This window comes from Diadema setosum, chromosome 16 (genome assembly GCF_964275005.1).
Source record: "Diadema setosum chromosome 16, eeDiaSeto1, whole genome shotgun sequence".
Classification (NCBI taxonomy): Eukaryota; Metazoa; Echinodermata; class Echinoidea; order Diadematoida; family Diadematidae; genus Diadema; species Diadema setosum.
Genome location: NC_092700.1, coordinates 9,175,651 through 9,192,202, shown reverse-complemented (window position 1 = coordinate 9,192,202; position 16,552 = coordinate 9,175,651). Strand labels below are relative to the sequence as shown.

At 37.5% G+C, this 16,552-nt stretch overlaps 1 protein-coding gene across 1 annotated transcript; it reads right to left on the bottom strand.

The window, feature by feature from the left end:
- Positions 1-5,350: 5,350 nt before the first annotated feature.
- LOC140240321 (monocarboxylate transporter 7-like) lies at positions 5,351-14,182 on the bottom strand. Its single transcript, XM_072320103.1, has 6 exons — positions 14,017-14,182; positions 12,615-12,911; positions 9,562-10,217; positions 7,374-7,602; positions 6,073-6,216; positions 5,351-5,649 (listed from the first exon to the last, which is right to left on the bottom strand). The coding sequence occupies exons 1-6, from the start codon at positions 14,180-14,182 to the stop codon at positions 5,351-5,353; spliced, it is 1,791 nt and encodes a 596-aa protein (XP_072176204.1).
- Positions 14,183-16,552: the final 2,370 nt, after the last annotated feature.

The window sequence follows — 16,552 nt, the reverse complement described above, 5'->3', positions numbered from 1 at the left end:
TGTCTGGTAAATCACCCCTGTCAATATTTCAAGGGAAATCGAAATTTCCTTTTTTTCTTCCTTTCTCTGTTAAAGGGGTCGTATAGTTTTGGTTGAGAGCTAATTTCAGGTTTCTAACATTTCTTGGTCAGATAGTGAGAAACCACTTATTAAATATGAAAGAGCATGTAATTCTATGAGGAATTCAACGTTTATTTGATGAAAATTGGTTTTGAAATGGCTGAGATATCCAAAAAGAGCGATTCCAATAAAGTATGGGATCCACACTTTATTACACTCGCTTTGTTTTACTTTGTTTTTGGATGTTTCAGTCATTCCAAACCCGATTTTCATCAAATAAACTTTGAATTCCTCTTAAAATAGTATGCTCTGTACTATATCATATTAGAGTGTTTTCTTGGTATCTCGCAAAAAGTTAAAAGCCCAATTTTCATCTCCACCAATACTGTACTATCCCTTTAAAGGTATTAGCCCACATTTGCAAACCTGCAGCAATTGATCTCATAGTTAGCATGGAGTTTGGGTATGATTGCAGTAACACCTGTGCAAAATTTCGTTCCAATTAGTCCATTACTTTCATAAAAATAAATGAAAATGCACCGTATGCATGCATATAAAAACGCTCGCTAGCTCCGGTCCACGCACGTACTACATGCATGCGATACATGTGTAAGTTAATGTACGTAGCTAGCCCGCGCTCGTAATTCGATTTTGGGTCGGGTTGACCCGGTTTGAAAATTGATTTTAAAACGATGATTTTCTCTCTTTTATCGAATGGTATAGACAAAGAGCAACAGGTGAGGTATGTTACTGTTATAACTTGTACTTGAAGTCATATTGGACCTGTTTTATGCAGTTTTGATTTTCGTGGGTTTGCAAATGTGGGCTAGTACCTTTAAGGTGGCGGCTCATCGATTGTGCGAGGGGGTTTATTTTAGTCCGATACCACCTGACAGACCACCACTTGAGCACGCGTATGCTGAATGCATGATTTATGTACTGTATGTCCCAAAAATATTACAATCAGATCAAGATTTTTGCATTGATAACTTTCAACGCCATTAAACTGTCTAGATACCACTTCTAGGTCTTAAAATATAACATCCTTGCTATATTTTGCAGAAAACCACACTCAGTTTGGCTAAGTGGTCACAAAAAAAAAAATGTAGATATCTTTAACGCATGTTATGAAACTGATTCTTCCGAGTTAAGCACTTGGATGCTCTTGGAGCTCCATAATTATGTGAACACAATCAGACAATGAACAGAACTTGGAATGAAGGGATTCCTGACATGTCCCACAAAACTCCTCATTTCTCTTTGACCACTGAAGCAAATCGGATGGGGTTTTCTGTACGATGTGGATAATAAGTTATAGTTTCATACCCTGAAAATGTATTTGCATTGATTCACAACTTAAACAGTTATCAGTGCGGTCCCATTGGGTTTGTTTGTTTGTTTTTTTTTTTTGTTTTGGTTGTTTGGGGTTTTTGTTTTTGTTTTTGTTTTGTTTTTTGTTTGTTTGTTTGTTTGTTTGTTTGTTTGGGTTTTTTTTTTTGGGGGGGGGGGCACATATGGTACAGCGGCGGGTGCGAGCCTGTCGCCATTATCATGCATTCGCCATATTAGTGCGCGCAAGGGACACCGCTGCAGTAATGACGGATTTTGCTGTAAGACCGGATCGGTCTGTGGGTCCTGTCGCTCTTTGGTGTGTCAAGGGGAAAACGCCCTCACCCTTTGCCCAATCAGAAAGGTACAGTATCTGGAGGCTAGATCCAAGAAGTGGTCTTGATGCAGAATGGCTTGTTAAAGTTTTTCCCCCATTTTTTTTTTCCATTTTTTTGGCAAAGCAGTAGAGAGACTTAAACTCAAGTTCCCCCTCCTACCACCGCTGTTGCAAACCGAGATAGCGGAAATCATTGTGTGTAAGAAACAGATTGAACAAGTGAAGTGTTTTTTGCTGCAAACTCTTTGATTAAAATCAGTTTCAATTTGTTTTTGAAAGAGTGCGGGGAAGCATTCCAAACAACAACTGGAAGTTTATTCTAACACGCACACCTTACCCAGTACTGCTTTTCGTGCACAGGAAGTTCACGGTTGGGGAAAAGCGTCATTTTTGTCAATGTATAGATGGTGTGTACTAATGAACATTCAAAATATTTAACTTTCTATTTTCTTCATTTTGTGTATTAACGACCATTGGAATGACGAACCTTCGGAATGCCGACCCATAATTCACTTCTCTCACTAATGAACCATCGGAAAAACGAATCTTTGGAATAACGAAGAATAACTGCTTTGCCTGATAGGACCAAATTCAATCAATTTGAAATGTGTTTATCAGTATTCATTCATATAGGTTTGGCAATTTACTTGTACGATAATTGGTACCTGGTTTTATTTTTTTTTTTACTCATATCATTCAATTCAATCCCTTGCTTTTAATGTCTCACTTTTACGAAAGAGGTCATTTAAAAAAGAAAACCCTTCTTTGTCGTCAGTCTTGATTGCATTTTGTAAAATTCATGACTGTTTATTGTACAGTAAATATATATAAGAATTCTTTGTGTGACATATCATTGTGGACAAATGAAAATTAACATGTTGAACATCAACTGAAACAGCGAAGAAAACGCAGTATTGTGAATGTAAATATATATATATAAGTGGCAAACGAATAGGATTTTAGGATGCTGTGAAAGGAAGTTGAGGAGATTGAATCTTTCAGCTCACGTGGAAGTAAATTCGAGTGTTGGTCAAGCAGGAGTAAAAGCCTGTTCTCCAAAGGCTTCTTTATAGAAAGCGGATAGAGAAGATATCAGAAATTGAGGATTAAAGACTTGGTGATGGTAGATACTGACAAAACAAACACGGATTGAAATCATTGCATTTCGTTCAATGACGTGATGACCCCCAAAGGAGCAGTTTCAGTGGCGTATCTAGGGAAAACGGCACCCGGGGCAAGCGCGAAAATTGCGCCCCTAATTTCTGAAAAAGTGTTCAACCCCAACCCCATCCCGGTAGGGACTTTAAACAAAGTCCACATGATATGCCTTTTCAAGCACTTAAAAGTTGTCTTTTTAAGGGTGATTTAGATGTAATGAATTTTGATAAATTTTGGCGAGCGAGCGCAGCGAGCGAGCCGAAAATTTTTGTATTTCAGCTTACAAAACATAGAATTCTTGTCATTTTTTTGCTTATCAAATATTACAATTCTAATCAAGATATAGTGACGGCTTTATAGATAACGATTTATACCAACAAACTGATGACTTTAAAAAAATACTCTAAATTAGTGCGCGCGAGTGAGCCGAAATTTGTATATTTCCGCGTCATCGTCACGTTTTGTTCTTATCTCTCTTTTTTTTTAGATAAATTTTGGCGAGCAAGCGCAGCGACCGAGCCGATTTTTTTTTTTTTTTTTTTTGTATTTCAGCTTACAAAACATGGAATTCTTGTCCTTTTTTGCTTGTTAAATCTTACAATTCTAATCAAGATACAGTGACGACCTTATAGATAACGATTTATACCAACAAACTGAGTACTTGAAAAAATACTCTGAATTAGTACGAGCGAGTGAGCCGAAATTTGTATATTTTCGCGTCATCATTACATTTTGTTCTTATCTTTTTTGATTTTTTTTTACCCCCCCCCCCCGTATGTTCCAAACCGTTGGCGTCCTCTTTTGATCCAATCGGCGATCGCTTCAGAACGAATGAAATTGCAGTCGCTGCTCCGTGTAACATTTTTCCTGCTAAATATAAAATGACATGTGTGAACACAATAGACATTGTCATTTTGTCCGCGTCATCATTACGTTTTGTTTTTACTTTCTTTTTCATATAAATTTTGGCGAGCGAGCGGAGTGAGCGAGCCGAAAATGTTTGTATTTCAGCTTACAGAACATGGAATTCTTGTATGAACACAATAAACATTGTCATTTTGTCCGCGTCATCATCATGTTTTGTTTTTATCTTGTTTGATTTGGTTTTCTTCCCCCCCCCCCCACCATTCTCTCTCCCCTCCCCCCCCCCCCCCTCCTTCCGGGCGAGTTTTTTTTTCTTCTTCTTCTTCTTTTCATTTTTCTTTTCTTCTTCTTCTTCTTCGTTTTTTTTTTTCTTCTTCCTCTTTTTTTTTTCGTTTTTTGCGCCCCCAAGGAGTGGCGCCCGGGGCACGTGCCCCCCTTGCCCCCCCCCCAGATACGCCACTGAGCAGTTTAAAGATTAAAGGTTCCTCTATGGGCAACCAGCGGAGACTCTCTAGATGGACTTTTCTTATGTTTTACAATGTTGGCAAAAAGATGTCTGTCTTATATGTCTTATATGTCATTTAGATGCTGTTTAGGAAATTTTATTTTATATTTTGTTTTGGTAAAGAGCATGTGAACAAAACAATATCCATGATATGGGCAATAAATGATTGAAATGAAACGAAATGAAATAGAGAAATGTGATTATGGTTGCTTGACAAAGAAGCGATTCGTGCTGTTGGGTTTTGCAGTTTTTGCGATTTGGCAAATTTTCTGAGTTTGGTCAATTTGATAGGGTGCCATTAAAAAAACTTAGAGGTGGAGCAACGAGTGAATGATCACGGTTTTTTTTATTTGTGTGTTTGTTTCGTTGAGGAGCGTCTTAAGTATTTGCTAAGAAGTCAATGTTGAGCAACTATCAAATAGAAGACCGATGTAGGAATGTTTGTTATTTGATCTGACGTAACCATGAGGTTGAGAGTAAAACACAACACTAAGATTGCGACTTCAGTTTGACACAGGAATGTTTTTGCCTATATAGGACGGAAAGTAGAAGCAACATCCAATTTTAATCAACTGAGATTTGTATCAAACAGAATGAATTCGCATTTACTTAAGTTCAAAAAACAATGAGCTACACTTCATGTGGACTGCAGTGAAAAGAATGCAGATTTTCTTCTCTTTCAATACGTTTTATTCCAAAATCAGCCATCGTCCTTTAAAAATTCGTAACGCGTCAGTTTCGGGCACTGCGTATGCTGTATATCCCTCAAGTAGAATATGATATTTTTTCAAACATCTGGTATAACTGAAAAAGTTAATGAACTCGACATCGACACAAGGTTACGATGTTTAGATTGTCGATGACATCATAAATTTGCTAATCTAGATACAACCCATAACGATCAAATCGCAACAAAAAAAAAAAGATGTTAGAAGCTTGTGAATCATTGATATGTTCTCTATCATAATAAGTGTCATATTTCTCTTTCGATCTGAATGAACTAAGGATTAGATACAGAGTATGGTGAATAACAATTTGTTCTACGTTGTATGTATATAAATGGACAGCTTTAATAGGCCACAGGTTAAAAAGGCATTCTACAAGCTGGTAATTTTTGTTGAGAGGTCTTTGCATTCCTCGGTATCGCCGCCACTGTTTAATCCAGACACGTCAGCACGGAGACCGTCGTTTCGATCTTGGTTGAGAGATTTCTCAACGTTTCTCTGATCAGTCGTTGAATATCGGCGACCAACTCGTTCGAACAAGATGAATCGATCCCTGGCAAAGAGTCTCTGGTACACAAGGGAAAGGCCAAAAAGAGCCGTGGAGGCAAGGAAGACGCCCACATTCCCGTAATACGCCATTTGGTAGGTGCCAGTCTTATCTACGCTCCGACCTGCAGCATTCAACAATGAACAAAGGTAAGAACAAGAGTACACGTGTATATATCAACTTCCATAAAACAACTTGAAAAGAGCATAGAATTATAATTCCACTTGATAGAAAACAAAGCATCTCTATGTGAATTAAGTGCATTTCTGGTTGTACAACCTCAAAAAAAAAAAACTGCATACATTACAAAACCATACAAAAATTGTTAAAATCATATCTTGCATATTTCAACTTTCAGGTAGCTATAAGCATTAAGAATACGGCAAGTTGAAACTCACCACGCCAACTTAATTAGGACCCAAAAGGTGACAAAGCGAGTTTTCTAAATTAGTCAAGACACCTTGTCGCCTTTTCTTCTAAAAAGGAGAACTACACGTGTCAGTTTTGTTATTGAGGTCATCGATGTTCTCGGGAAGTCGCCACTTACCGAATACAGCTCCTAGTGTTCCACCCACACCGAGGGATACCTCCATCCCTGCCCAGAAATGGAGGCGATACTCGTCTCTGAAGATCTGCTCACCAAGGGAATGCGATAGGGAATCGATAGAAGCTAGTACGAATATCCCCTGCACTGTTGGACAGATACAAATTGAGTGTTAAGTGATAAATAGATGAATTTACTTAGATTGATAGATAAAAGGAGAGATATAATGTACATGAATAGAGGGAGCGAGAGAGAGAAAGAGAGAGGCAAAAAAATGGCGTTATCACGGTATGTCTGTCATTTCGTCTGTTTGTGTGTGCATGTGTATTTGTTTGAGCATCTTTCTGTTTATCCGTCTGTCTGTGTGATTGTATGTTGTGAGCGTCTGTGCCTCAGGGTTTTAATTGTGGATCTTCTTCCACGAGGAAAGGAGTTGCATGATTTTCACTCTTATCCTTTTCGTATACCGCTTTATATAAACTAAACTGTCTTACACTCTAAAAAAAAAAAAAAAAAGGAGAGAGAGATAGGTTCAACTTTGCTCCTTTACAAGGTGTTGGTGTCACGTACGGGAGCACCTTCATAGGTTAAACCTTACACCTTTCTGGTCTGCACTCTGAAAGGTGCCTCCAGTTTCACACTAATAAAGGTGCAAACTTGAACCCGTTTTTCTTAAGAGTGTGTGATAGTGCATTTTGTTTAACAATGAATCTATACATCAAACAACTTTTTTATTTATTTTCACGCATACTCTCACAATCACAGCATCTTTAACATCTGTTATTTTATCACGTATTCTAGGAATTCGAATTCCTTTACTTATAATCGTAAATAATTATACATCTCCTCGTCTCTGCGGTACCCAGAACATACACTCCACTTTAATTGCACAATGTACTGTAGCTACAAAGAGGGACTAGAGGTTTAATGACTGCCCTAATTGTGTTGTGGTTGCGCGTATCTAATTAGTTATCTTAACCGTATGGACTAAGAGAATCGTGTCGTATCGCACGCTATGAATCTCCTATACACAGTCTTGAAGAGTAGGCCCAAGTCCTCAAACACAATGTTGACTGAAATGACAGTCATACAGTGGACCCCCGTTATAACGAACTCCTCTGGACCTCGGGTTTTCTTTCGTTATATTGAAATTTCGTTATAACCGAACAAATAGACAGTAAAAATACACAGTGTGGATAACGTTGCGGCCTGAATTTTTAATTCGCTGTAACCAGAATTTCGTTATAACCGTGTTCGTTAAAACAGGAGTGCACTTTTTACAGAAGTACTCGTTTGCTCTTTACCTGCTGCCTGAAAGAAAATGTACGGCTTTGATGGCGGGATCTGTGACATCACGAACATGAGAATGGCGCCGACGCAGTTCGCCGCCATGACGATAAAGATCTTTGGAATCGGCAGACGATCGGTGATCACGCCCAGTGCGATCTTCCCGAATACCTCCGTCAAGCCCATGGTCGCCATGACCAGAGCTGCCGTCTTCTTGGAGAATCCAGACGAAATCGTCATGTTGACCTGTAACGTCAGTAGTTATGAACTCATGAAAATCTCTGCAAAAGTATATCACGGGTTGAAATTGCTGCAAGCTGGAGTTCGATGAAATAAACTTGAGACCAGTGACAATTTCATTAGAATCACACCCAAAATGACTTGATATGATATTATAAGTCCGTTTTCAGTTTTCACAAAGGTTCTTCAGATCAGATCAAAAGCTTTGCATTTAAGTCTTGAAACTATATACACTGCAAAAAGTCCGGTGTTAAATAGTAAACACCGAGCTGGTGTTAAATTTTCGGTGCTCATTTATGGTGTTGAATTAACACCTCCGGGTGTCATTTCCAAATTTTAAACTGTGTTTTGAAGAGTTTCTTAGTAACTGCACTTCTTGTTGATTTTTAATTTAAGCAAGACGATCAAGAGTTTTACATTAAAATACTAGATTTTTGAAAAAATGTGAAAATGAAATTTACACCAAAGTAACGCCAGCTGGTGTGGTCTCTTATTGAAGCTGGACGGGTGTTAAACCATTGATATTAACACCAACAAATATCAAATCAACACCATGTGGTGTCATTTCTTAATTAACACCAGTACAGTGTCAAAATAACACCAGGTACAGTGTCAAATTAACACCACGAAGTGTCAGGTGAACACTTTTCAACACCATCACAGTGCATTTTTAACACCTGTGGGTGTGGTCCTTTATTGAAGTTTGATCGGTGTTAGATTTAACACCCGTGGTGTTACCAAATCTAACACCGATGTTTTTACAGTGTAGGAAACCAAAAATGAGAGCGAAATAGCCGCACGTATATGCGTATCAGCGCGCGTTCATTGCTAGTACATGTCTTGGATTTCTTTTGCTGTTCAGAATGGCAATATGTCATGCGAACTTTGGTACACAGTGGACTTTTGCGTAATACATAAACTATCAATATTGTAACTGCCAAATCTATATATTAGCTACATTAGGAAGCTTTAGATTTGAGACGCTGACGTTTAAGACGATTGGTCGTTCTCGTCTCTCCCAGGCTTGCGTCGTGTTGCAAAGTAGGTTTAGATTAATAAGCGAGGACGCAACCTAGAAAATGTAAAATGGCGCCCTCACATGATCAGAGAATCAAATAGCTCCCTGCGTCGTGAATTGCGGACGCAGAATCAGGCCAGAATGCGTAGTGAAAATTCAGACCACGCGAGATGTAAATAGATCAATTTAAAAAGCAATTTTGCGCATGCGCATAGAACAAGTGCTTTTTTTTTTTTACTCTGAACGTCCGCGTTGTGAAAATCTAAAGCTTACTAAATGTATTTATATGAGAGAAGCCGGTGATGTCTCGGCCGTCACGGCCATACGAGTCTACAAAGTTTGTACACAAAACTTCATCACATTGTTTTCCTGTTTCGAAAACAAAATAACTAACGACAGATTGCGTGCCGTTTGTATACCCAAATTAGTGTTGATTATTCTCAAACAATTCATCAACTATATTTTCTGTACAATTCAAGGACAAACTAGTTGTGAGGCATCATACACCTGCCTCGTAATTGTCGGGTTTACTCAAGGTGTCTGTTTGTTTGTGGATTTTGTTTAATATTTTATTTTTTTAGTATACAGGAAGCTTTCCTGATTTTCAATGATGGTTTAAATATTTGGCGGATCTCATCATTTTTTCTTGCATTTTTACTTATTGTAATTCTGTTCACTAAAAGGGAGATATAGCATTTTGATACAGGAGTTCGTCGTGAAGCTTACGCTCAATTCCAGTTTACCAAAAAGGTGGTGAAAATGAGAAGAAAAAAAAAACATCCTGAAATGCTCTTGAAAGAGCAGTGATGCAATGGTAACTATAGATTTAATACCAGACTGATAAATGTATATAGTGAACCATAGTTAACATCCTGTCTGATGGCAAGGAATATATTTCGGTCAAAGTGGTCGAACTTATCGCATACTGAGTATTACACATTTGGTACCGTGCTGAAGTATGCAAATGACAGAGCTACAGCCGCCGTTACGAAGCCCAGCTGCGTCAGCCACATTTCCGGCATTCTCAGGATCTCGAGACCACGGAGCCAAGTGTTCGGTCTCTGTTCATCAGCGAAACCTTTCAAAGAGTCAGCTGATGAAGGTCCTTTACCTTCGTTTAGTTCTTTCGTGGTACGATCAAAATCTGCGAGGACAGAGCTAGTGCCCACATGGGGGCTAGATTCATGGCTCTCTTCAGAACTGCCATTTTGATAAAATTGCTGGACCGAGTTCTCTGTGGCTGTCTCATTTTCGAGATGTAACGTCCTCGATTTACGGCTTTCAGGTTTGTTGCTAGAAATGCTGTCATTGGTGACGGGATATGGTCCCGCCCTCGGCTCAGGTCTCTGTGGAACTACATTGTCACAGCCGTTAGTAGCCTCCTGGTGTTCTCGCTCTAATTGTATGTCTTTTCGGTTTGGACCAACTTCACCTCCATCTGCTGCAGGACGGGAATGTTGGCATGGTTCAGTCTGGGCAGGAGTGAACGTGGGTAAACAGAAGTATCCAACCATGGCAATGATTCCCGACATGACCCTCATCATCCCGCGCCAGCCGAACCGGTTAATGAGGGCGTAAACGACTGGGTTGAAGATCAAGACGCCTGATAAAGACATAAACAAAATAAATAGCTTTAAACGTCGCAAACAAGCTTTCACACAAAATAAAAAGTTACATTATAAGTTATTCATTTTGTTTTTGAACATGTGCAGATGCCTTCAGTTATTCTCATTGCTTAACAGCAAGGGTTACACCAACCAAACAGACTATAAGACTTGAAAAACAAAAAGCGAAGGTAATATGATTTAGTAACGAACCACAAATAAAAACCGGCATTTGCTTGTCGTTAAAAGATACAAACACACAAACAAGTAAAAGGGAAATATCAGTTCTGGAAGATCAGGGGAAAAATCTTAATTAAAAAAAAATTTGATCCAGGGTGAACGCATTTGTACCAAGCTGCGCAATGACAAGGAACGTGATCTTATCAAGGAAAACGACCTCACCAAACTAGACAGGATGTCTTATTGGTCATTACGAACTTAAGAAACCTGCCATTTTAAAAGGAAATCTAGCATATTCAACAGACCATAACATTGACAATAATATCACTTCAATCATACATATAGTACATACTCCAGTTTAAGCTCAAAATGATATTACAATTCACTATATTTTCCTTAACTAAGTTTTCTCTGCTCATTTATTTTGATACAAATTCAGAATATCAGATTCAAGTACATTTTTTAGGAAGATTCTAGTGTTTGTACAAGAATGTAGTATTAAAAATGTGTATATATATATATATGTGTGTATAGTTGAATGCGGCACTGCGTACGTTCGGGACCCAGGGAACTATTTCTCACATTATATATATATGTATATATATATATTTTTAAATTATATCCTTGTAGTATATGTCAGATCCGATCATAAGGCCCTATACTCCGTACAAAATGCATGGAATGGATACATAATACGAAATGGTGCCGTTGGAGGTATCTTCTTTTTTTTTTAAGCAGTATAGCAATACATCTTGTCAGATGTTTAATTGAGAATGTCTCAGGTGACTTTTTTGTTTGTGTTTTTTAAATAATTGCTCTTTTTTAATACAGGTCTAAATGCAGGTCCAAACCCCCAACTGGCTTGTTGGACACAAATATTACTTGATTATGATTCTTGAAAAAATACTCGTCTGCATTTCCAAAGAGAAAGAGATCAAAATTTCGCATAATGATCTAAGATGTTCGTTTTGAATGTCGGGGTAGAGATGAAAAAGGTTTAGGGGTTGGTTGTTCCATAAAAGATAATTATTAATGAGTAAGAAGCAGCAATCTTGAAGACAGTTTGTTTGTTTGTTTGTTTGTTTGTTTGTTTGTTTGTTTGTTTGTTTGTTTTTATTAGTCACATAGTTTAAGTCCTCCATCAGTCCAGAGGTTGTATATCAGAGAGGCAGTAGGGATATGAAAATAAGCAGAACAATTGAAAGGCTTAGAAAAAAAAAAAACGTTGAGATAATACATCTTAACCGTGAAACAAAACGTAATCAAACAATGATAAACATACTATGAAGAGTAAAATAAATAGCAATTAACAGTTGTTTGAGGCGCTTGCCTTCGTGTCATTTAAAAAAAAAACCGAACTCTTCAATATCAACTACCATGTTGTGTGCTACATGTAATAAAAAAGTTTATGCTGCCTAGTACTCGAATGTCTTCAGTTAGATTATTGATAATCGTATACACCGGACGTGAGTATAGATACATTCATGTTTCTTGAAATTTATTATGGGTGTATTTCAGTTTCATGTGGCTTAGAAAAGTGCTAATTCACAATTTAAAGTTGCTTGATTGATTTTGATATCGACAGCAAACAGTAAAAATATGTTCTTTTATCTCTTAGCAATAAATCAAGAAAAAGTATATTAGAGGATATTTTGATACTTGCCGATTTTGATTGCAATGAATTAACAAATGATAACCTTTAACCAATTATTTTCTATAAAAGTGGGGCTCTCCATGTCACTGGAGAGAAGGACCTGTAGGTCTTGAAGACATTACTAGGTAAATATAAAATTGAAACAAACTCCTATATCTGTTAGAGCTTCGGTTATCAATACGAGGTGTGACAAGATTTTCAAAGGACCTCGAAGGTTCCTGTGCTCTGTGAGCCAAGTCCTCAACAATTGGAGCCCAGCGAGCCCTCGTGAAAATCATGACAATTCTAAGCTAGGGTAATGCATTGGATGGCTTGTATATTGACGAATATCCTTTCAATGATCATTAAGAACACCTATAAAAATATGACATACCAACGCATTTAAAGACACATATTCAAATTCAAATTGAAATTTACTTTCATTTCCGTCTTATAAACAAAGAAAATTAAAATATACAATGTATATATTATTTCTAATAATTGCAAAAACGTCAATTTGAATTCAATTCAATTTGAATTTGAATTTGGAAACACATATAATTCTGACAACTTTTCAATTTACCTATATTGAATCCAGCTGACACCATCCCAATTGCCAATGAGCGATGCTTATCTGGGAAGTAGCCAATTGGACAGTTGATAGCACAGCATACAAGAAAACTACATCCTACTCCGTAGAGACAGCTATAGGAAAAGTATATGATGGAGATGCTGTCGGCGAATGAAGTCGTAATCGTGGCAGCGACGCAGAAGGTGACGCCCACGCAGAGAGCCAGACGGTATCCTATTTTCGTAGTCAGCGGTGAGGTGATTAGACACGCCACCTTAGCCATCCCAAACGAAGATGTTCCAACATAGCCTGAAACGATATCACAAGGTAAGCCTACTATTCGCAAAATTATGCGAAAGAAATTGCGCAGTTAGCATGTGGTTTACATTTGTTTCTCCCTGATACTACCATGCTAAGCAATTTGATACTAGTATTTTGTGTGTATGTGCGTGTGTGTGTTTTTTTTTTTCAACGATTAATACCTTAAAAAGAATGATGTTCAGTTCATCTACAAACATTGGAAGGTGTAAATCTGACCAGATGGACAAACTCAGCAAGACGTCTTGATGATAATGAAAGCTGTACGGACCATAGACTAGATCTGAACGAAAAAAAAAAAAAATATATATATATATATATATACATGTCTTGCTCCATCTTTCTGATGCAGGCTGATTGTTGCACAATATCCAACCTCTAGCTCTTCTAAAACGCGGCACACACACACAAACACAAACAATGACAAAAACACACAAGATTACAAATGTTTCCCTTCAAAAATCCCTGTAGAAAATTCTTCATATTTTTTTTCAACCAATAATTGTTGTTGAATTTCCAATCAATGCAGAAAGGCTAATTTCTCAAGCTGCAGCGTGCTGAATTTTTATCACTTGTCTTCTATTATCTTAAAGTCACGTTCACGACACACTGTCAGAGCATGGGGCTACTAATTGCTAAATGGTCAGGGAGTGTTCATTATGCTGATGAGAATGGGGATTATTTTACTGGTTTCTCATTTCATTTCATTTTTCCTTTATTTAAGCACGGCACATGGCACTTCAGTCCGGAGACGGTTCTTCAGCAGGTCCGTTTCCTTACATGCTTCTGCCTTTCTTTCTTGTTAAACATGGTGGAGAAGTTACAGAAACAACAAAAGCCTTTATCTCTGTCATCTTAACTCGATGTAGTCTTTTGCAAAGGCAGCTCGCAATGGACTCGCACGCACACAGCGATTGGATAGGAGCGAGCTCGCGCGCTGTATATGCGAGTCCACTACTCTCTGTGTGCATGTCATCAATTGATTATGGCGAACTGCCTTTGCAAAAGGCTATTAATACTCGATGGCCCTTTTTATCTGTGATCAACTCAGTCATACTGGTGATAAAAACGCATAAAAAGTAACATTCGATCTTACCCGTTTCGCTGACCCCAATACCGAATTCCTCCATTAGGGATTCCATGAGGAGGCCAAAGGAATATAGGAGGCCGTGGGAGACGGTAAGGAGCATAGATGCCGCAATGACCACCACCCAACCCCGCTTGGCTTTGGCTCCAGTCCTCAAGGTGGTCAGAAAATCCATGTTTTCCCGTTGACCAGATACCGCACAGCTGTACCTGCAATGAGAATGTCTTTCTTCATCAAAGACGTCAGTGAAATAATAAGTTACGGTTCAGTAAAAAGCAGAACGAAATCGGAAAAGAACTGAAATAAAAATGAAATCCATCTATCTGAATTCAAACAGTCTGAAGTTATCTCACATGATAGTGTAGCTACTGTCATTTTGAAGAAAAGAAAAATAAATATATATGCATATTTTCATGGGCCGGGGCCGGGGATCCTTGAGAATCGCAAATCACCTTTTCTATTTTGTATGCATGCTTTATTTGTTTCTTTCTTGAGAACATCGTTCTGCCTTTCTCTGTATGCTTTCATGACTTGTATGTAAAATGCAATATGAAGAAGATATTGGAAAATGAATGTAGGCCTATCACGTGCCTGAACTTGTACTTGAATGTAAAAACATTTCAATCTTTATGTAATATTTGCCGTAAATGCAATAACTTTTAACTCTACATGTAATATCGACATTAAATTAGGGACAAGGTAAAAAATTTGTAGTTCTGTATGTTGAAAAAAAAACATGCCACATCACCCCAGAATGTGATGCTGACATTTTATACAAGCAAAATCGTTTCATGAAATAGGAACGTCATGCATCTGCGCCATCAAAGAGTCAAAGGTCGAAAATCTAGAGATTTCTGTATCTTAAAAGAATAATATATTAACATACATATACAATGTGTATATGATGTATATACATATATATACTATAATATACATATAAACATATATGCGTATATATAGTGAGATGATACTTGTGCCCTGTATCAGTTGCCCCCATGTTCATGCTCTTCCATATTATACAGCTCATGTTATGCTCTTATATACAATTAGACAATATCATATGATTTTTTTTTTATAAACCTGCCGCTCTTACGTATAGCCGCTATCTTAACTATATAATTAAATTTGGCCCAATGCCAACCTGAGTGTGTCGCACTTGTTTGAAATTCTTATTCGATTCAAAATTGCTTTTGTTTCATTTTGATGACGTCATAACTGTGATAAAATTAATAGAATTGAACGTTGTAAAATAAGATCATTTTATGTTACCGCCAAAGTATTTTTCAATTCGATTTGACATCACTTTGTGTTCAACAAGCAGCATCTGACTTATCCTTGATTGACTCCTTTTATGTTTAAAGATGTTGTACACTTAACCAGCGATCCCATTTCATGCATCCACTGGATCACCTAATTTATCGTGACAATGATTTTCTTATTATTCTAGCATCATTAAGGGTCCTATTATTTCACTCAGGGTTTAGCAATAATTGAGTAATCACAATTTAAAGGAGTATTTCCAATTATTACATTCAAGGTCAATAATCATTGCTTTTAAGGCTGACGTTCTAAAACTTAACATCGATATTGTACAGAACATTTTTTTAATATAATATCGACCCTAAGTATTTTACATTTCAACCCTCAGTGTAACAATCTAACCAAGCTGAACTAAATAATAATAAATTTTAGAACTAGAAGGGGTAGCTCAAAGCCCAAACGTAATAGCGATCCAACATGCAATAACCTTTTATGCCTTTATGTATGAGTATCGTAAAGAAAGGTTAAAAAAAAAACACTTTCTGTATTATTTGTTATATCGACCCTTAATGTAATAACATCTAAATTTTGAATATCGACCCTACAAATGTAGATGTAATTACTTCTACTTAATAAAGTATTGATAAAAAGGGAGTGTATTTAAAAAAAACTAAAGGTAATAACGACCCTAAATTTTATAACTTTTCATTCTTGTAGAAAAAAAAAAGTCCAGAAACCTATTAATCAAATAGTGGCAAGCCAATGGAGTAAAATGGAGTCAAAAGTGGTCTGAGCTTTCGATCCTAGCAGAATCTTCGTCAGAGGCAAAAAGATAAACATGTAGCAGTGCTGTATTGCGTTACCATGGTGACCACAGTGCACAGCTCTGGCCTGAAAGTGAAAAAATGTGCAAAAACCCTCTGGCATCTTGTACTTACATTGATTTGGGAAAAGAGAAGGAAAAGTCTGTTTAAAACTAGGACGGGCGCCTGCTATTGTATTTTTATAGTTTGTTATTATGGTATAGGCAGTAGAAGTGGGCACTGCAAAATGCATACAGCACAGCACCACAGCTGACAGTTGACCGCTCTGCCTGACCTTTTTGATAAAGTACCCCTTGGATCAAAGCCACATTATCACTGACCATAACAAATCACCACCTCTTAAGGAAGAACACCGCCACTGACTCCTCACTCTTTAGAGTTTCCGGGGTCGTTTTTCTTCCAAGTTCAGGGCAAATAGATCTCATTGTGCGTATGAATGAAAATAGAAATAAGATGACATG

What these genes read in the sequence shown, in the direction of transcription:
- LOC140240321 (XM_072320103.1), bottom strand. Translation starts at nt 14,182, where the DNA reads ATGGATTTTCTGACCACCTTGAGGACTGGAGCCAAAGCCAAGCGGGGT. An exon ending in TATTGGGGTCAGCGAAACGG is followed by an intron (nt 12,912 to 14,016) that starts GTAAGATCGAAT and finishes ATATCGTTTCAG; the next exon opens with GCTATGTTGGAACATCTTCG. An exon ending in AACACTAGGAGCTGTATTCG is followed by an intron (nt 5,650 to 6,072) that starts GTAAGTGGCGAC and finishes TGAATGCTGCAG; the next exon opens with GTCGGAGCGTAGATAAGACT.